The 21,177-nt window shown below is 42.8% G+C and overlaps 1 protein-coding gene across 3 annotated transcripts in view; it reads left to right on the top strand.

Annotated features, from left to right (window-relative positions):
• The window catches only part of AUTS2 (activator of transcription and developmental regulator AUTS2), a 769,576-nt gene that overhangs the window by 727,357 nt on the left and 21,042 nt on the right, over positions 1-21,177 (top strand). For 2 of the 3 annotated variants that reach the window (XM_067309973.1, XM_067309972.1), the window contains exons 7-10: positions 13,812-14,292; positions 15,852-16,105; positions 16,952-17,172; positions 17,653-17,697. In XM_067309973.1, the coding sequence (XP_067166074.1) occupies positions 13,812-14,292; positions 15,852-16,105; positions 16,952-17,172; positions 17,653-17,697 (1,001 nt within the window). Of the gene's footprint in view, positions 1-13,811; positions 14,293-15,851; positions 16,106-16,951; positions 17,194-17,652; positions 17,698-21,177 lie in introns of all 3 variants that reach the window. The other variant, XM_067309970.1, reaches the window with a different exon arrangement.

The following is a 21,177-nucleotide window of genomic DNA, read 5'->3' as shown; positions in this document are numbered from 1 at the left end:
CAGCGGGAGCAGGACAGTTGGGATAGGCCAGATCAAACCAAACCCGGCTGCGTCAGGCCATCAGACCAATGACGGGAAGGTCGGTGACACCTCTGTGGTAGGACATGAAGATCGGCAGGTAAGCCGAGGGGCACGTCACCACCTGAGGAAGCCTGAGCTGCTGTCGTGCCAGCTGCTGTACAGGCAGCCCAGGTGTCTCTGTCATGTTAATCCACAAATCAAATAATCAACTTCTGGCTAATCATGAATTGACTCTCTTCAGAGCCAGTTAAATACGTGCATAAATTGAGGTGCAAGCTCTGGTACTGAGGACGCTGATGGTTCAGCAGAACACATGTACCGCTGCACAGGACTGCAGGATGGGGGCAGTTTCACAAGCATTTCTTTTGGCCATAATGTCATTTTAAGCAACCCTTGCTGATCGAGGTCTTTTAAAAAAAAGACGAGAGAAGAGGTTAGTTTTAATTCAGGTTAGTTCTCCAGACCAGGTTATCACACCGGCACCCCTGCAAGGAATGGGCAGCATAGGGGGAGAGCACTGGGGCATGCGGGGACTGACTGAGGCTGGTGAAGCTGCTGGAGAAGACCCTGCACAGCTGGGTCCTCCTTGTGGTCTGCCAGGAGCATGGGAGGTTTAACATGCCTGGTGCTCACGGGATCTTGAGGTTGCCTTGTCGTGCGCAATGTCGCCGTTAGGCCGCAGGTGGAAGAAGATTTATCGAAGCAATGTACAGCGTGGCCTCCGTTTCTGCACGCTCCTTAAGCGCTTGTTTCCCCCTGCCCCGTCCTTAGCCAGAGCAATATTTGTTCAGCATTTGTTTAAATTTGGGTTGAAGAAAAGTTTGATCCAGTTAATTTGAAATATTCTGGTGAAACCATAATGCAAGAATAGGGTGATGCCTTCCAGTTTTGCTGGCTAACAAATGCAAAAGTAACAAAAGGAAATTGTTAGTTGACTTGTAGAGCTCCTTGATGCAAGATAAAGTTGAAGTAAAGAGTTTAGGAGGATTCAGAGGATTATTAGGCATTTATATTAATAATAAAAATATTATCACAGTTATGCGAGGTGGAATATCAGTTTGCAAGAGGGAGCAACCATCAAGGTTCATTGTATTAACTAGACTTTAACTGAAAAGGTTTGGAAGGGCTTTCCCTGTATGCAGATTATGACTAGGTGGTATGTTCGCATCATCCCACCGCATCTGAAATTGGTGCGAGTCAGAAAGCCAATATCATTTTAAATGGACCATTTGATGTTATGCACCACATGAAACCTATATGGTCCCTGGAAGAGTTGTCTTTTTTGCTTTCTGGTCTAATGTGTGATGTATTTTGCTAAATTGACACTCACATTGGTGGCTTCTGGAGAGAGAAGATAAATGTAAAACTGTGTTTATTTATTTAGAGGAAACGCTTATGATTAATGGTACAAAGTGTTTATACATATAAAGAGTCTTTCCTCTTACGGTTGTGAAACCAGCTGCTCAAAATGTGGCGCTGTCCTGGATTAGCGTTGCAATTGCTTTTTTTTTTTCCATTTACAGCATCACGAGGAATTAGACTCCATTTGGAAAACCTCTCTCGGCGCAATCTGCAGCACGTATTTGTACCACACATCGCGTATATCCCGAATGACAGCTGAGCAAACTTATGAAATAACGATTGAGGATGATTATATTGGTTCTGAGGATTAGCACAGCAGGTAGCCGTATTGGCGCAGGGCAGGGTTTGGGCCGAAGGACAAACACACGTTCTTTTTATTATTGCGGTTAATAGGAATCTGCTAGACTTTGAAGCACGGAAAAGGCTCACTGGCCACCTGTGAGCTAATCACACGGATTTGCCTCATTCGGTATTTCAGCTCACTTGGAGCCTGTAATCTAATTTCCAAACAGAGATGAGAAGAGTGAACAATTCATTTTCTACTTTACATGGCTGCGCTGGTAAACTTTTAATCCTTTTAGAATTACGGTTCCACGCAACGTGGAGGAAGCAACAGAAAGTTGTACGTGGAGGACTTCAGCCGTTGAATGTGCCATTTGCTGGCTAATAAACAGCCTCAGCATGGCACGGCGGGAATCAAAATAGAAGTTAGGAGCATGGGACATTTTTCAAAGGGTACATTAGAGCGTATAGAGGCTCAAGATTTCAGCTTAAACAGCAAATTTTGCCTTTTAGGCTGGAAAAGTGCCCTGCGCCAATCAGTAGTGTCTTCAGTCTTTGCATCCCGCTGTTGGTGACTTTTCCACGTGTAAGGCAGTATCGTGTCAGTCTCACATCTTACCAACGGAGCAATCGTATTATATTTTTGGTGGAAGAGTGTATGTGGCAGATTTGACTTTAATCTGATCTTCATTGCTCATCATTCATTTTGATAGGTAGATAGGATATTTATTTGGTTTCTTAAGCTGACTGCTTATCTGACATTAAGCCGGGAGTGCTTACGTTCGCTAAAAGCCCAGTGTTCATTCCTGCTGGTGTGTTTTATGATCTCGTTATGCGAATATTGCTAAGACAGTTACCCTATCGTAAAGAAAATAGTGTTGACATACTGTTCTGCTGTTTTCATTAAGGTGAAGTCAATAAATGAACATGTAGTTAAGGTGAGCTCTGCCTTTTCTGTTGTGCAAAGGCCCTTTTGCACAAATCCAGTGTATGCTCGGTGTTCTGGATGGTCAGTGCGGAGATCATGCAGATCTTTGGGAAGAAACACTTTGGTTAGAGCTTCCTTGGAGACCACGTGTACTTCAATAGCTTACAATACAGGTAGATCACAAGTAGCTTCATGCCACATTTGTACCTTCACTCTGATTTTGTTTCCAGGTCAACAATAAAAAAATAAATCGAGCCTCAAACTTCATTTTATACAAACTACCATTGCTAGCGTTCAGTGAAATTTTGATCTATCTTCTAGCAAAATGATATGAAAGAGCGCGTGCAGTTGTCAAGCTGATATCCCTGAGGTACGAGCTTTGTTAGACTTTTGTTCCCCATTAAAGCTGATCATCTGGAGGGGTTAAGGAAAAGATTTTTCCGGTTGCATGGAGATGTCCAGTTGGCTTGCCTGTTACAGCTTATTATTCCTCCAGGTCTGTTGGAGGGCAGGTACTGTGCTCGATAAGTCAATACTCCTATCAAAAATCCAATTTACGTGGTTCTATTGTATGTATTTATATGGAAAGAAAGCCTAATGTCATGGATAAATGTAATGGGAGTAGTTTCGCTGATTCTGGGAGAGCATGTGTCATTGTGTGGAATACTTATGATATAACGAACCTTTTGCTGTCCTGAAGTTTACTCTACCAGGAGCCCTCCAACTGTTCGGCGGCCTGCGAAAGCGGAGCCGATCCGCGGGGCAGCCGCTCTGATTGCGATTAGCATTTATACAGATTGACAGGCACAAAATGCAATCTCTCTGAGCCCTGCCAGGCTCCCATCATCTTACCACCTCGGTGTCTGGGAATTAATTTCACTTAAACAAATAGTCAAGATTTCATTCAATTTGTTTATATAGCTTCAGTGACTGGGGAGAACTGCAGTCTTTATGTTGTCCATTTAGTTCAAGTAATTGGAACAAACTAGTCAATATTCAGTGGGTGTAAAGAGCGGGCTGGGGAGAGTGACGTTCAAGAAAACAAGATGTCAAGGCAAAGCAAACCTTTTTGAGCAATTATGTAGTGCTTCTTGCTGAGATAGAGAAGACATCGTGAGATCTTCAGAGCAAAAAGGGTCCAAATTACTTACATTGAATTATGCAGCATATAATGATGCTCCTTTACACATGGCTTTAATAAAAGCCTACTTTTCAATTTTTGATTTATCATACTGAATTTAATGGAATATCCCATTCCTGTTTATAAAATGCTATAGAACAATTTAAAAATGGAATCTAGTACACACTGAAGAGCCGTGAATGGTATCGTGCTTTTTTTTCCTCAATTTTATATTCTTTTCTGTTTTAATTTCTATAAAGCTACTCCATCTACTACCGTCCCACATAGGAAGAATTTGGTGTACAGTCATGTTTCCCTACCAAGAAAAACTTGCAGTAGCTATGACTGCTCTCAAAATAGTGAGACACAAAATGGAGTGGCAGATCTTCAGTTTTGTTACAGCTGTATCACTTAAATCTATCCAATAATTTGGCCCCTTATTTTTCCTTCTAGAATAGACAAATAAATTTGGCCAAGGTGAAGCTGGCTTTGCAGGCCAGAATTGCAAGTTCAAATGGTTATTATCTGTCTGTAACACTTTTTTTAAAGCCCCAAACTCGGAACAGTAGATAATTATCCCTTTCTTCCAAGAAGCAAAGGAAGGTAATATGTTATATTGCAGAAGGTGCAAAGATATCTTCTGGAAGCTGGGAAACATCCCCCTTTAGAAGGGGTACAAAAAGTTCAAGGCCCTGTTGCAAGACCTGCACATGCAGCCAATTTAGAAAGGGATGGGGATCACTGGACAAATCTATTTGACAACATTTAATGAGACCCCGTGTGTCCCATGAACATCAAAATATCTAAGTTTATCCGTATGACTCAGGCCAGAAGAATTCTGCCTAGGAAATACTACGTTAGACCAGACAGTTGGATAATATCAAACTTTTCCTCTGCAGCATTGGCAACGGGCAAAATAGTTGCAAGCATAGATAATAGCGTATGGCGACGTGAATCAATGGAGTTGCAAAGCGTAAGCTCAGTGAAGTTTTCCTATAGAAACTAAACAGCTCAAATAGTAATTAAAATTGCGCATTGTCAAGATCGTGCTGAGCTTCATAAGCTCAGCGCTAGCAAGTGGGGCACTGCAGTTTTTAAGCCCTGTGTTTATATTGACATCCTGCCTTTAAAAATAGGATAGAAAATTCTTGGCTCTGAAGAGCAAATTCACAAAGGAAGCAGTGTGATGTGTCTGGTGAGTTATGGGTACGACACCTCTCAAGGGGAATGAATGTGTTATTTTTCTGTATAAACATATCACACAGATCTTTTTGTCCTTCATATATTAAACTGAGCTGTCATGCTAAATTCGATCAGTGCTCATAAGGTGATACTTTCCAAGCCGCTTTCGAAAGCCGGTTTTATTCAAGCTCCTTCAAGTGCTCCTGTCACGTACAAGCGGGATGAGCTGATGTCACGAGCATTTTGGAGAATATTGCAGCTACGTGGCCGAAGCAAATCAATAGTAAGGAAGGGGGGTGGGATGGATAAATCCAATATGTTTTTCTTCTCAGAAATTGTTGTGGCGTTACTCTTGTGCTAAGATATCCAGCCCTTCTTGAAAACTGGACAAAAAATTGAGCCTGGCTGTGTCTTCTTTTTTGTTTTTGATGGTTTAGTATGCCTTACTTCCACCTCATTTACTTGTAGGCAGGAATTTGGAAATGCTCTGCTCATATTTCTGCCACACAGCAATTTCATTGGGAAGGTAACCGAATCCTGCGGGATAGCCGAAATACGAGAGGGGAAGCCAAACAAAATCCGTGTTTCCGAGGTTAGGCTGGACAGACGTTCTGCGAGTGCTGACTTCTGTCCAAGGGAAGGAGCGTCTTCCTGTCGTGGATCCGGCCTGGGTCTCCAGGGATTTGGCCTCTGCTCCTTGCGGTGCTGTGGGGTCGCTAGGTGGACGTGCTCGAGCTGAGGTTTTTGGTGTTGCGTTGCTGGGGCAAGTTTGGTGAGAGGCATCTGCAGCCCCTTCTTGAGTTTTGGTGTGCCAGGCTCTTAACGTAGGGAGATGGTTGCCTGATGGGAAACGTGGGGAGCTCTTGGTGCCCGAGGGGTCGAGAAAAGCAGTGCCAGGGCTAACTCATACTTCAAAAAGCAACTGAGAAATGAGGCCCCAGTGATAAACAGCTAAAATATCTGGCAGGGTTTGCAGATCAAATTGCACATGTGTGTGTGAAGTGCTAAGAAAAATATGCTGCCTTTCATTAGAAACGGGTACTCTTGCAGCAAATGGATGGGTGGCAAATGAACCTAAATTTAAAAAATTCTCCAAGGCCTGGGGTTGGAGCTGCATGCCACCAAGTCTGCCTTACATCAGCGAAGTTGTTAAAAATACACTGAAGAACTGAATCACAGAACATTTGGAGGGTCACAATATGAGAGATGCCATCTAAGAGCATTGCGATAAGGGAACATTGTCTCACTAAGCTGTTTGAATTCCTCTGAAGTGTTAAAGTAGCAAACAGTAAAAATGACATAATTTATCTAGAGTCGCAAAAGGCCTTTGACAAGGTCCTGAGCGAAAGGCTGCCGTGGAAGCTAAGTTGTTGTGAAGTATGACAAAGTATGGCAAAGTATGGTTACCAATAAAATAGAGCTAGAGGAAAGAAAGCAAAGAGTTGGGTTATTTTCTTCCTGATCTGTTTTCAGCGTGGTTTGAGAGCACTTCAGGTCTCGTCTTCTGTCCTTAGTTGGTCATTGTAAAAGACAGGAGAGTAAATAGCAGCATTTATACGTGGTGCAAAGCTATCTGTGATAGCTGGTACCAGAGAGAACTGTTAGAAACCTTAGAGAAACCTAATCAGGCCGAGAGAATAGTCAAAAAACAGGTAATATGATGAGGTTGATAATGCTTTTGGATAAATCAGTGGTGCAGCTACCGAGTGCTATGCATTATTAGTCAGCCTGTTTCTAAAGAAAGTATTGCAGAGACCTAGGAGATTCAGCAGGATGACAGAGAAGAACAACAAGAAGTGATCAGGCAAGTGTGAAGACTCTCGTAAGAAGAAGAATTGGGGGCATAGGAGTATAACTTAGAAAGGAGATAAAAGGGGACATGATTAAATTCTGTAAAATAATGAAAGTTATTGATGGTGTTTAGGGAAGTCCTGTTCTCACAGAGTCGCAGGAACCAAGTGGACATTACCAGGTGAGAAATGAAAACCTTGCGGAAGGCATATTTTCATATAACATGCTAAGAAATCTACTGCTGTGGGCAAGAACTGAAGAATACTCAGAAGGGGCTAGAGATTTATGCAGATAACTATACTGTGTTAACATAATTCTAGAAAAACATGGAAGAAAATCTCAGGCTTTTGAGTATAAGCCAATCTTACTAGAGATCAGTCTAGTGTGGTGGACAGATTATTTTACCTATGTTGGCTGCAAGATTTTTACACCTGTTTTGGAAAAATCTTGTGCTGGCTATGATCAGTGATAGGAAACATGGACCTTAGACCTGATTTAATGGGGCGTCATCTATGTTTCGGTGATCCTAGCTTTGCTTTACAAATTATAAGACCCCTATTTCTTTAATTTAAATGCTAAATTGAAACAGGAAGCTAATGCTTTTTTTGTGCGCAAACCCTTTATTATCAAAGAATATCCCCCATTTAATTTGCCAGCTTTTCTTCCTGTGTGGGAAGTTGGCCAGCCCATATGAGAAAAGTCCACTTCAATAAACACTTCAGGGCTGTTAGTTGGCTATTGACTATGTCAAAGTTGCATGGTTAATGATGTAATTTATCGTTTCTTAACCAGATAGGTTAGGAAGCCAAGAGGTTTTCCCTATTGGAAATTAGGCTTTTGCTGTGCATGTGTGTGTATGTGTGTGCGTTGAAGCAGGATCAAGTTATCACGGTGTTTTCTCTTAGGGAATGTTAGGATGTTACAACTGCATGCATCTATCTCCTATTAAGTAAAATGAGATGATTTCGAAGAGAGAGGGATGTTTGGATGTTCTGTACTTCACTTTCCTCTAGAAAGCTATATTCCATTCCTTTTTATTAAGTAAAGAGGTGCTTTTAAGAAAAAAAATCAAACATCAAGTGCTTTCAATATTATACTCGCAGTATACGGGATATAGGAGTTACATTTATGGCGTATGTTCTGTTTAACAGCTGGATGAAATAAATTGTTTCATGTGAAATATTGGAGGACTCTGCATTCTCAAATCAAGGCCAGAAGCAGCTCAATGACTGAAGAATTGTCAACATCTTGTGCAATTCCACTAAGTGCTTCTTTTCATTGATCTGCAACTTTATTGTTGACAATTAAATCCATTTCAACGCAGAAGATAAACATTTTTAACAGGAGGTAGCAAAATCTTTTGTCCTGAATGATTTTCTTCTCTGTTTTATAATTAAGTACAAAGTGTGTCACAAGTCTTGCTATTCACTTGTACTAAATACCTGCTTACTGTGGAATAATTGGTATCAGCAGATGACAGAGCTGCTTGTAACCATACTTTCGAATGCATGTCTTTAATTTGCATAATCAAATATTTTGTTAGTGTCCTTGGAAATTAGGATGAAAGATGACTGTGTGCTAAAAATGAAAAATTGTTTTTAGCAAATTATGTGTATCCAGTACAACAGATGAATTGCTCTGGGGCCTTTATGATACGTGTTGGCTGGTATACCCAACGATCTTCTCCATCCTTTGCAGTAATAGTTTCTGTCATCTGCCTTTATTGATCCAAATGTTTCTTTGACCAATGTCTAATCAATATGAAATGTACAATCAGGTCTTAAATCTGATTACTTATTTCAAGCCTTGTAAAATGCTTATGGAAGTATACCTCTCAGGGCTGATGGTCGGCGGGTTTACATTTTCTGCATTCCATTGACTTCAGAGAAGTTACGACAGTTTGTATTGGTTGTGACAGTGTGCACCAGCTGCCCACTTACCCACATTAAACCCAAAGGAAATAGTTTTATATTTTTTGAAAGATCTAATTTTTTATCTTTCATTAAGAGAGTTTGCAGAAATTTTTAGTTAGGCAGAGGTAATATTGTCTAGAGAGGAGTTTAACTTATCAAAGAAGTAAAAGAATATTAATGCTATTTTAAAATTAAATAATGCTATAAAAGCGTGAGTAAAATTTCAGGGGAGGCTGAATGCTTAATCCCAAAGATAATACTGATAGCATCAGAACATTGAAAACCTCCTATAATTTTCATACTAATGCAATAAGGACTTTGAGCTTAACCCAAAAATCCCTCAAGGGAATGGAAAATTCCGTGTTCGTTCTGGATTGCTCTCTCAGGATGCCTTCTTCCTCCCAAGCCAGACATAGAAAGGATGAATCCTAATGTGAAAGGGAGAAGGAGTGACAGGGTACTTACGTATTCTTGTTTCTGAATCAAGCTCAGCTGTTCCAGACCTGCACATAGAGAAGTTAGATGATTTTGTGTTTAGAAAACAGGTTTGGCCACTGTAAGTGACAGCATCAGGAATCACGTTGTCTAAGGAGACTTCATTCCCCAAGCGTCTTTGCTTCAGGTCAGAGGTCCTCGCTTCCTTGGCCGCCACTTGGTCCAGAGCGGGGTCGGTAGTGCCCCAGCTCTCGTCATGATGCACCCTGAGGTGGCCGGTAGCATTTCCTTTGATCTTTGCTACAACCAAACTTGTCGAAACTCCCTTGCAGACAACGCCTGATTAGGCAAAATTAGAGTATGCACTGAATTGGTGAATCTTCGTGAATTTAGGAAATTTGGCGAATTTCAACGGGGCCTTTTTGTTGGCAGAAGAATAGTTGGGCTTCATATGGTGGCAGCAATGGTCTCCACTGGCCAGCTCTGGCCCTCTTCTAGCTCTTTTGGATCACCCAAGAGGTAACAAAGGAGCCAGAATGCGGACTTTAGGTCAAATTTTACTTCTGTGCACGTTAGGAAGACAGGCAACGGCATTTCAGGTGAACGCTGCATATAAACTGTGTTCATTATACAAATCCATGTCTTTTAATTGAAGTGTTTGCATGCACTGTGTATTTCTCTGTTAACTATATGTATACATATGATAGATCTGGGTTTAAATATAAATGCGTATGTACTACACGTAACATATACATGTATACAAACACATGGGAGTGCATGTGTATATGTGTATGTTCACAGAATGTATATAAAATATAATGTAAACTCACAGATGCAGAGTCTCTCTAGTTCACATGCAGTCATTTGGTTTACTTACAGGTCTGCACAGTGTGGCCTTGTCTCCTTCCTCTGGTGTTACTGAGCCAACCAAGTACTAATCACATAGACACAGCAAACTCATAACTGCACTTGTATTACTTGGAGGGAGTCCTGCACCTTGAGAGAGCACAATGTTTTTTGTGTTAAGCGAAAAATAGATGAATTTGAGACTTAAGACACATCAAAGGGCACAGACAGGAAAGGACCATAATGAAATGCAGGTTGTATGTACTGTCTGTGTGGTACAAGCGCAGCAAATGTTTTTTCTCGGTCCTCAAAGAAACTTCAAACTATGGCTTTATTTCTTTTTTTGGTAAAAAGACTGACTGCTGATGGATCCAATATCAAGCCAGTGGAAAAAGGGAAGCCTGTATCAGCACATAAGTTACATCACAGTTACTGCTTTTCTGAATACTGATGCAGTAATCTTACTTTATCTAAAATAAGAGTATGGAAACCACCATCAAATAAAATTAGCTTGCTTACTTTAGCGGTTGGGATGGAAATGAATTCCTATGATGTGCAAACTAACTCAGAATTTGTGTAACTGGTTTGTATCATAGTGACATAAGGGCCTTTTCCCTCTTAGTTCTTAGAGCAAGCTGGTCAGTTCACGCTCCCAAATAATGCGTTGTGCAGAAACGTACTAGAAGAACAAGGGTAATCTTATTTGTATGACCTTGAGATACTGTTGGCGAAGACTTAAACCCTCCATATGAAACATGTAATTGGTAGCATTCATCACAGATGTGGGATTTCAACTCCCTAAACAGACATTGTGGAATGAAAAATTCTTCCTGGTTTATATGTCATAATTATCAGTCCTGCAGAGATGCATTTGCTAGGCGTACTGGGGTTAGAGAGATTCCTGGACACCTGATACCGTTTTGTGGTATAGCATAGATGCAGTGGTGTAAGACAGAGAGAGAAAGTGTGCACTCATGCAATGCTTGACATTTGGAATAATATTATCCTGCTAAAACCAGCATCTTTTAAGCTGTGAACTAACAGTGATGGTACTTACGGGCCGTGTAATGAAGATGTAAGCAGCAGCAAAAAATACCCAGGAGATGCTAGGATTCATAGTCCTTTTTCTCAAGGGGAGGAGGAGCTGCTGTATGAGGAGCAAACTCCCCAGCAGAGCTGTGCTGAATAAATGTTACACACGCAAGAGACATTAAAAATATCGAATAAAAAGATTTAATGAATGCACTGAGTGCAAGGTATTCCCTGCAGAATTAGGAGTATCACCTCTGCTGGTTTTTCAGACCACCTACTATATTCACCTTGTAGGGAATTTCTAATGACAAAGCTAAACCCTCAAAGCCATAATTATGATGCCATTCTGTTAAAAATCAAAATATCATAACTCTTAAACTTGTAACAGCTAGGAACACATATCCACATATTCCTGAACAATCTGTTGCTCTTTTTTTTTTCCTCTTTGGAGTCCTGTCTTGACACATGCAGTGATCACACTGTCTAACTTTTGATAATGTTTGATCAAACAGAATTAATGCAAGCTGAGTTTCCTTTATTTATAACCGGCACTGTAATTGCAATGTGATTGACCTTGGGTGTACAGAAGAGTAATTATTTTTATTCCTCCGGAGTCTCCCTGTTGCTCCCCTCGCCTTCTGATCCAAATTCCTGGAGGAGTCTCGGCGCCTATTACAGCTTGCACGCTCTAGGAGCATGCAACAACAGCAGTTAAAGTATACTCTCATCAAATAACTCCGTTCACTTTTTTTTCTCTCTCTCTCTCTGTTTCTCTCTTCTTCTCCTCTTCAGCTCCCTTTTGTCCCCCAAACTTTTTTTTTTTCCGTTTCCTGTCCAAAACTGTTAAAACATCCCGAACTCCACTTTATCAGGCTGCTCGCCGTTGCGCAGAGTCTATAAAACACTTAGTAACAGGGGACCTCACCTACTTTGTCAGGAGGCATGGAACTATAATCTCTGCATGAAATTAAACCCAAATGATACAAGTGATGATATATATTTTTCACGTTTCTGCCAGGCCCTCTGTGGCAGGGGAGCAGGCCAGGTTCTAGTTTTGCAGACGCTGGCAAACACCATTACGGTGTATTCTGCCAGTCCCTGCATTGGGTACACTTTGCATTTGCACTCCTTTGCTTCAGGGTGCAATGTAGCTGTCAACAGATTTCTCTGAATGTATATCATTTTATTATGCATTTATTAATTTTTACCCCTTAAGATTGGTGGAAGAATGAGTAAAGTTTTACTTCCTTAAGATTATTGGGTATGTTTTTAATTATCAAGCCCCATTAAATCTTGTGTGTTTTCCCTGTACTTCATTTTCCTAATAGTCAAAGATGTAAGAAATCCAACTTTTCACAGTTGCTTTGCAATATATTGGTCTAAACGGTGCTCATAATTCCCACTGTGGCTGGAGGCATTCCCCTTTCTCATTTTGGGTCAGCAGTACTCCCTCGGAATTTGTTTAAAGGTGTTATCATGCATCAGATATTCAAGTTTTGGAGAACGCGGTATGATTCAAATGAGAAATTGCTGTTGAGTGCTGGTGAGCAGAACTCCACTGTAGTAAATGTTAAAATTATAATAACAATCATTAGTATTTAAGAGACATAGCTGCCTGGAAGACCAAAACAAGTCATTCCATGACCAGCCAAACCAAAAAAACCTGTTTCTTACCGCTATGTGTTTTAAGGTTTAGAACTTGTGTAATGTGTGATAAAGCAGAGAGCTCACATTGCATTCTCTGCCTCGGTGGGTTAATAACGGAATGATAATAGAGTAATGGTAGCAAATAATAGCAGTAGACAGAGTTTCTGCTCTCTACCAGGTGGCTTATTTTTGAGGAGAGTTATTGGAGGAGGAGGAAGAAGAGAGGCAGATCCGCATACTCGCATGCAGAGAGTGTGGCTGTCTACCTCTCATGTCTTTAAAAAAATACGCTCAGGACTAATCACATTGCTTTCTCCACTTCTTTGGCCAGTCTTCTGAAGAACGATGTCCCAAATGGATGTCACTGAAAGAAACCCAAGACAAAATATGTTATTTCCCCAACTCTTTTACTGTCTTCGTTTGGCAGCCCAAGCAATAGAGATGTCATGTTAAGCATATAAGAGTAATTAGGGGTGAAGGGATGTGCCTAGAAAACAAACTGTTCCATAAGTAGAGAAACCAGTGAAGTTTCCTGGCTTCCTGTGGATTTTTCCCTCTCTCTCTCTGGCAATTTGTGTTTACGTGTTTCTGTAGCTAATTTCATTGGTTTTTATACGATCAGTTAGGGACTGCTTTTGCCAAATCTGCGTGGAGACAATATGACCTACTCTCACATAGTTCCCAGCACTGTTCTAGAGCCCCAAATCCTGGAGTCAAATGATGATTGTGAAAAATCTCACTTTCCTTAAAAAATAAATGAAATGCTAGCGTGATTGCGCAGGAAAGTTGGGAAACAAATCCCCTCGGAGAGAAGAGCCAGGAGGCAAGTACAGCGAAGCCAACTTTCCTTCTGCTAGAAACACAGAACAAAGCAAAGCACAGCTACTGCCGGGCACTTTTCTTAAGGCGAAGGCAGTGATTTTTTGCAAGCTGACTTAAGATTTTTGAGCATTCGAACAACCGCGCTCAACCCTTTTTGCGTACTTGCTTTTTTTCGTGGATTAATCAAGACAGCAGAAACTTTTTTTTTCCTCCTAATTTTCCATCTCACGTTTTATCATAAGAAGGACGGAGGGTTAGGGATACTGCTGGAAGGGAGTCTGGATTTGGTTAGGTTTCGTGTTGGCACGGTCCTTTTTAAGAGACGAAACGCCGTAACTGCCCGGAGCGCAACTCTGGAAAATCAGTTTGAGTTTGGTTTTGCCCATCGGGTCACACACTTACCTGTTTTATCTCTCTCTTGTTGTTGCAGATAAAGAGTTAGGAGTCGGTACGCTAGCGGAAAATGCCGACCCTGGCGCTAGGGGCCCAGCCGTCCCGAAGATATCAGGATTAGAAAGGAGTCAAGAGAAGAGCCAGGACAGCAGCAAAGACCCCCTCCTCGAGCCCGCGGTGCCTAAAGACCCTTGTCCTCAGGCGACGCAGCCGCCGGCGCAGCCCCAGCCGGAGCCACCGCCGCCACCGCAGGCGCCGTGCCCCAGCCCCGCGCTCGCCCCGCGGGCCGAGGCCCCGCCGCCGTCGTCGTCGCAGGCCCCGCCGCTGCCGCCGGCCCCGGAGGAGGGCACCCGCCAGCCGGCGCCGCCGCCCGCCGCCCAGCACCCGCCGCGGCCGCCCTCCCCGGCGCCGCCTGCCCACCCCGGCCTCCCGCCGGCGCAGCCCCATCCCGCCTCCCAGAGCCTCTCCCAGCCGCTCTCGGCGTACAACAGCAGCAGCTTAAGCCTCAACAGCTTAAGGTAGGCGAGCGGGCGGCTCCGCGCCGCAGCCCCGGGCCCTGGTGAGCTTGGTGCCCCGGGGCGATGCCTCACGGCGGCGCGCGAGGACGCGGAGGGGAGCTGCTGAAGGGGAGCCGGCAGCCCGTCCAGCCCTGGCGCCGTGCTCCTTCGGCCCTGATCCTCCTCTCCGAAACGAGCCGGGATCGCTTTAGCTCCCATCTAGTCTGCCCGTAAACGCGCGCTATTCTTGAGCGGTTCGCTGAGGTGTTTCAACCTCCCTGCTGGTCCCGGCGTACTCGGGCCATCGGAGGGGGTTGTACGCGGTGTTGGCCGGGGGGGAAAATGCCCCTTCTTGCGGCCGAGCTGCTCTCCGAAGGGCGACTGCTTTCACCCTCCCCTCCCTGCGAACCGATGCTGCTTTCTCAACCCCCTTTCGTGCCCTCAGACAAGAAATCGGCCGCTGTCAGCCCTGCTGGTAGGTCTTGCACCTGTGACGTTAAGGCTGAATTTCTGCCTGCGCTGTCAACACCTTCGTCTGCAGTGTTTTTCTCCTCCTCTGGCCCCAGGGAGACATACCTCACGTTTAGAGCAAGATAACGGAGATACAGAGAGATTAAATAATGTGTTCGCAGTAACCCGTGAAGTCTCTGTGAATCGGGGACCTCGGGGTTCCCCTATTCCCAGCTGGCGCTCACCGCTGGGGCATCGTTCCCTGAATCCGTCTGACGGTCTGGCAGGCACAGGGAGTCCTTCAGGACCTGGTGAACCAGCGTTGTGGTTGCTTCATGGTTTGAGTAAAGACCGGGAGTTTTTCAAGGCTTTGATTTATTTTTAACCAACTTGGTATCGCTTTTCTTTAAAAGCCACTGCAGTAGAAGCATAACATTGCTTGAAGTATTAACAAGTAAAATTAAGCACTGTGGGAATGTATTGTAAATACTCATTCATAGGAAATGAAACCTGAAAAGTTGGAACCAGTACAATCACAAATATTTAGTTTGTTGACTCATCTTACCTCTTTATATTGCAGGGGTAGAGAGAGGCATTAACTGTGCTATGAGCCTATATCCCTTGTTGCTTGCGCTAGTGCAGTTCCCATTTTCTGCAGTCTTTCATCCTACTAAGTCCTAACAAAAATTAAACTTTAATTAATGCAGCGAGCACTGATTTTTGAGCTTCGTTTACCTGAAACCATGAATCAGAAGCAGTCATATAGAAAGGACCTGATAATTAAGTAATGAATGCACAGGGTTGATTGCTCCGTTGTGTGTCTTTCCTATGTTGTTAGAGGACAGAAGCTCAACCTCTTACAGAGAGGGCGAATGTGTCTGGTGTTTTGGTGTGGACAGACCACAGGAAGTAAAAGAAACTGGGAAAGATACAGCAGAGGCAAGGATTAAAGAAAGGACTATCCGAATAGCATTCACAGAATAGTGACTTGCCTTCGTGATCCATAACTTGCATTAGCAACTTGTTTCACATGAGCCGTGCGTAGCTTGGTGGGGTTGTGTACGTGTGCGTACGTTTGAAGCTTCTTTCTCTTCCATGCGATGCTTAATTGCTTTTCTTTTCATTAACAGCAGCAGCAGAAGCAGCACTCCTGCCAAGACTCAGGCCCCTCCGCCACACATATCTCACCACCCCTCAGCCTCACCGTTCCCCCTCTCTTTACCTAGCCACAGCCCGCTGCATACCTTCACGCCCACCCTCCAGCCCCCCGCACACCCACATCACCCCAATATGTTTGCCCCTCCTACGGCTTTGCCTCCTCCACCGCCATTGACGTCAGGGACACTGCAGGTTCCAGGACATCCAGCTGGTAGCACTTACTCAGGTAAGCGCCACGTGGGTTATGGCAGAAGCGTTGTCTAGTGCAGCACAGGGAACTGATTGCCTGGTTTTAGTCAAAATAATTACTTTTGGTCAGTTCGGTGAGGGCTGCTGGTTGCACAGACGCTGGACTCCTTGCTGACACGTTGACAGCGATACCAAAACCAAAACCCCCTCGGACTCCCCCAGTGACTTCTCTTCCGTCCTGGGGAAGGAATATTTTTGAACGGCTGTGCCTTTTCTATGTCTGCTCTCTTCTCCCCCTGGTGAAAACACATTAGAGTTCGTATGAGCCCCCCCCAAAATCTGCGAATCCTTTCGAGAAGGCCTTTGCCACAATGGTGGTTCCTGCTCCCTGTTACTTCTCTCCAGTCAGCCCGGCTAGAGGGAAAGTCTCCAATTGCACGTGCTCGCAGCGGAGCTGAATTCATGTGCCTGCGAGACTGTGTGTATGTGTTGTGAGGGGAAGAGGTTGAGATTTTTATCTGTGGCATAAATTGTGCTGTGTTATATTTTGACTGGGGGAAGACATAGCGTGCCTGTTTCTCCCAAGACATGGAGAGGGAATTGGAGGAAATAAAATGGAGAATTATGAACATCTGAGTAACAGTTTTGCATCCATACTGCAAAGTAGTCATGTCAGCAGCTGCCCCCCTGTGGTTACTCCCTCCAGCTTAACAGTTCCTCCTCTCCTGAGTTGAGTCAGTATGTGTCCATACAAATTTAGCGGGAGCCACCAAGTCTCCCATGAGAAATTTTAAATACCACCTTGCTACCGCAGCCACCAAAAATTGGCACAGGAAAAGTCCCTGAGCTCACGGAGAGTTGTCTTGCTTTGTTTCTATTTCAGAACAAGATCTTCTTCGTCAGGAACTAAACACACGCTTCTTGGCCTCTCAGAGTGCGGACCGCGGGGCGTCCCTCGGCCCACCGCCCTACCTGAGGACCGAGTTCCACCAGCACCAGCACCAGCACCAGCACACACATCAGCACACACACCAGCACACCTTCACGCCCTTCCCGCACGCGATCCCACCCACCGCCATCATGCCAACGCCAGCACCGCCCATGGTGCGTACCCCAGGCAGAAATGTGAGGATAAGTAGAGCACAACTCTATTCTTTATTACAAAATTAAATTAAAACAATATATGTCCGCTTAAGGGGAAGGAAAATTCTGTTGCCTAGGTTTTGTTGGGTAGGAGAGGAAGGGCTGTCCCTTCCTCGTGGTTGTCGCATGTGTGACAGGCTCAAATGGCAGCGCAGAGGCTGAGGAACGAGGCCTGCTGACCAGAGGGACGCTAGTACTTGGGACCTCGTAGTGCCCGAAATGGTGCCACACTGGTGCCAGCTCCTTTTTCCTGTCTCATAAAGACCTTTCTTTAATTGAAGAAAGAAAACTCCAAAACACACTCCCAGTGGAAACTAATTTCCTGCATATTTGTTTCTCTCTGTTGGTTGCCAAGTAATAGAAAAGTAGTCTTCTATTTTACCAACAGAAATGAAGCAACGAAATATAAAGTAACTAGTTTGTGCTTTGATCCCTTTGCAGTTTGACAAATACCCTACAAAAGTTGACCCCTTCTACCGTCACAGTGTGAGTTTTATTACTCTGTTTAAAACTGACTTAATTGCTTTTCTGTAGTGGGCTGGGATCACCACTCGATAAATGGCAGAATGTTGAATCTCTCCCTGATCATCACTCCAGGAGTTACCATTATCGTTCTTGGTTGCTTTGGCTTTTGAAGGCTTGCATTCGTGGTGCTTGTTTCTGATAAAGATGCAGTATCGTCTTTTCTAATCAAAAGATCTCTTGCTCATACACCATTTGAAGACAGGTTTGATGTGAAAAAGAGACAGAAGAGCTGACTGTGTTACATGAAGCAGGATTTATCAGTAGTTTCATCACTGGATTTCAGTTGTGCCACAAACTATTAGACTGGTATTTTTCTTAAGAAACTTGAAATGAAATGACAAACGGTCATACAAATCCTTCAGGAATAAGTAATCTAATAGTTTTCCTAATATATCATATTTTGTTTTATAAAATCTGAAAACTTGTCTTATCCTTCAGATTTCAAAGGCACATCTGATCCACTGGGCTTGTTATATTTTGAAAGCTCTGTTTCATGACAGTAATATGAATCTAGCTATGCATTAGATGTTTATTTAAGAGCTACAAAAAATATGTTATATGTTGATAAGTAAAAAGAATTGTTTTTTAAAGCTCCAGTTAACTGTAAAGCCTCTGTTCTTAAGCGTTTGAATCCACTGATTCATTTACTGCTGAAATACAGGTTACATTTCCTTTGTCATATTGGCAGAGGCAGGTACCTGGTTGAATATGAAGAGAATTTCTAAGTCCCATAGTGATATTTTGATGAGAGAAGGGGTACTGCATCAGCATTCAGAAATCTGCAAAGCACTTGGCTTTATGTGTTGGTTTTGCTTAGAAGTGGAACTGGGCAAAAAAACTGGCTAGGACGACAGTACGACGCTTTCTGTTGTACTGAGGAGACAGTTCCTGCTGACAACTCATGCCTACAGTACACGTGAATTGACCTATTCATTTCAGAGTCCTCATTTGAGTAACTTTAACCGCATGTGCGTGTTTGCAGGATCAGAGCATTAGGAGTATTGGGCAAACATTTAAGCCTGTGATAATCACTTTTACTCAGAAGGGTGAAGCTGCTTATTTGCATCATTGTTTGCAAAATTGCCCTCTTATCTGCTGAGCTTTACACGGATTCATAAGATAGATTATCGTCAACGTGGCATGTTGATTCAAGCAGGAACAGGGAACTGGGAAATAGGTACATGAATTTTAGGCAAATAAAGCACGGACGTCAACATGTAACACGGGAAACGTTGAAAGAGTTACCTACTATATACACTGTTCACATTCACACCGACATCCTCTTTTAGAAATTTGGCAGTTACTTGAATCCTATCACACTAGATCGTGGTACTGACTTCTACAGCAGGAAAGCCTTCGTGCTGTGCTCTGTTAGTGAATGAGCCAGGCTATTGAACTTGGTGGAGATTAGACCAGCAGGGATCTGGTCCATCATGCTTCTGCCACCTTTCCTTCAGGAAGAGGTTTGTGCTAATGAAGTTGTGGCACAATAATCACTATTCCATCTGTTGGATATTTAACCAAGTTAATACCAGAAGATCAATGTGATGGCTACAAGTTATGTTGGATAAATAGTCTTGCTTAAATTACAGCAAGGTCATACTAGTCACTGCATTTCAGTAATCTCTTCTAGTATAGAAGAAATTATCTAGAATATCAATAATATAGGCAAAAGAAGAAGTGCTTGTATCAGTTTCTTGATCAGCTGCAGTATCAAAAAGCGTAGTTTTGCTAGCAAAGCTGCATACATGATAGGACTTTTTCCGTTGTAGAAATATTGTGAAACTGTGGCACTTCAATAGATGTTTTTTAGTGACAACAGTTTCTGCTGTAGACCTGCACTAGGAATTTGGATGCACCTTAAGAAAAGCTGGCAATATTTTTAAAGCTTGTAAAAAATCACATATCATAGAAGTGAGCACTGCAGGAGAACAATAAGGTCTACTGGAGGGTTAAAATCAATCTACTATAGGACAGGGAAAGCAGCTCACATATAAGCTAATGTAGAGTTTTAAAACAGTTTTCCTTCTTGGCGTCTTTGATTTTACAATCTTTTCTTTTTTTCAGGACTTTAGCGCAGTGAGGAATTACTTTTACTTATAGATGATGCTGGCTTAAGATTGCTAGTTTTGCAATGCTTTGCACCTGGCTCTAGGGGAGCTTTTTCACCTGAGAAAGCTGGAAGGGGAAAGTGCTGCTCAAAAGAAAAGGAATGCTGGGGTAAAAGGAGACACTGACTAAGAAAAATGTATTTTGAAAGCTTGAGGAATTTAACTGATGCAAAGAGATCATGGAGATACAATCCTGATATTATATGAATAATTGTAACCTTGAGGGAAGGTCACATTTAATTAACTTACCAGTTGTTAGAAAACTCTTAGGAAAGCATTCCTTATTATTAGTCACAGCCAATAGAATATTAAGTATTATGTCTCTTTCCATCTTTTGAAATTAGTCCATTACACACAGAATTAAATGCAGAAGACACTGGAGGATTTAAAACACATTTTAGTCATTAAAAGTTATTGTAAATGAGGACATGTGTCTCTTAATGAGTTCTCAAATGTCTACAGTTCAGTATCACCTAATCTAAAAATGTTTTTTGCGTCATTGAAAGGAGTGGGTCCAAATTAAATAGAACTAAAAATAACAATAGAAACATATTATGAAAGGAGACTTCATATCATCCTTTTAAACTAAGAAATATATTTGATACTGAAATATTTTCTCAGCTCTCACTAACTATAATATGAATAAATGACCTTGCAAAAGAAGCTAATGGAGGGAAAAAGGATTAAGAAAAGCTCATGCCTATGCCTGGCATAAACAAATTCAGCAAAACTTTGGGATACTGATTTACTCTGGAGCACGATTTTCTCGGTGTTTGCCCATTCCGCGTGTCCAGTCCTTTACTTTGCCCAGTCCTGCTTCTATTCAACTGGCCATTAACTCATTTATTTTGATCTTAAAAGTAGCATACAGTAGAGTGATCTTTGATGAGCTTTGTTCAGAGGCAAATTTTGATCAGCCAGATAACCCCTTCAGGTTTTGGGGTGGCAATAGCGGGGGAGCTAGCAGCAATCCCTGCTAGATCCCGAGGTTTCCCAGTGAGAACAAATTCGTAGTGTGAGGCTTTGAACTCCGACTCGTACCAGAAAGCAGTTCTGTGAATAGTCCCAGCATCTTCCGTGGAAGGATGCAAGTGAATTAACTGCGCTGAAGCACGAGTAGAAGATTCACAACCGCACCACAAAAACACGATTTGGGCATTATGGTTTACTTGGTGGGTTTTTTTTCCCCCCATGTGTTTGTCTGCATTAGGACAGAAAAGCTTTTTTGACTAAGTTGTTTCAGAACAGATACGTTGAGATCAGCAAGGTCGGTGGAGATGTGCACCTTTTTATGCCTAATGGGCTGTCTTTATACGAAGAATGCCCTAAA

Source organism: Apteryx mantelli, chromosome 22, assembly GCF_036417845.1.
Source record: "Apteryx mantelli isolate bAptMan1 chromosome 22, bAptMan1.hap1, whole genome shotgun sequence".
In the NCBI taxonomy this organism is placed as follows: domain Eukaryota; kingdom Metazoa; phylum Chordata; class Aves; order Apterygiformes; family Apterygidae; genus Apteryx; species Apteryx mantelli.
Note: the sequence above shows the minus strand (reverse complement) of the source record. Positions and strands in the feature narration are given on the sequence as shown.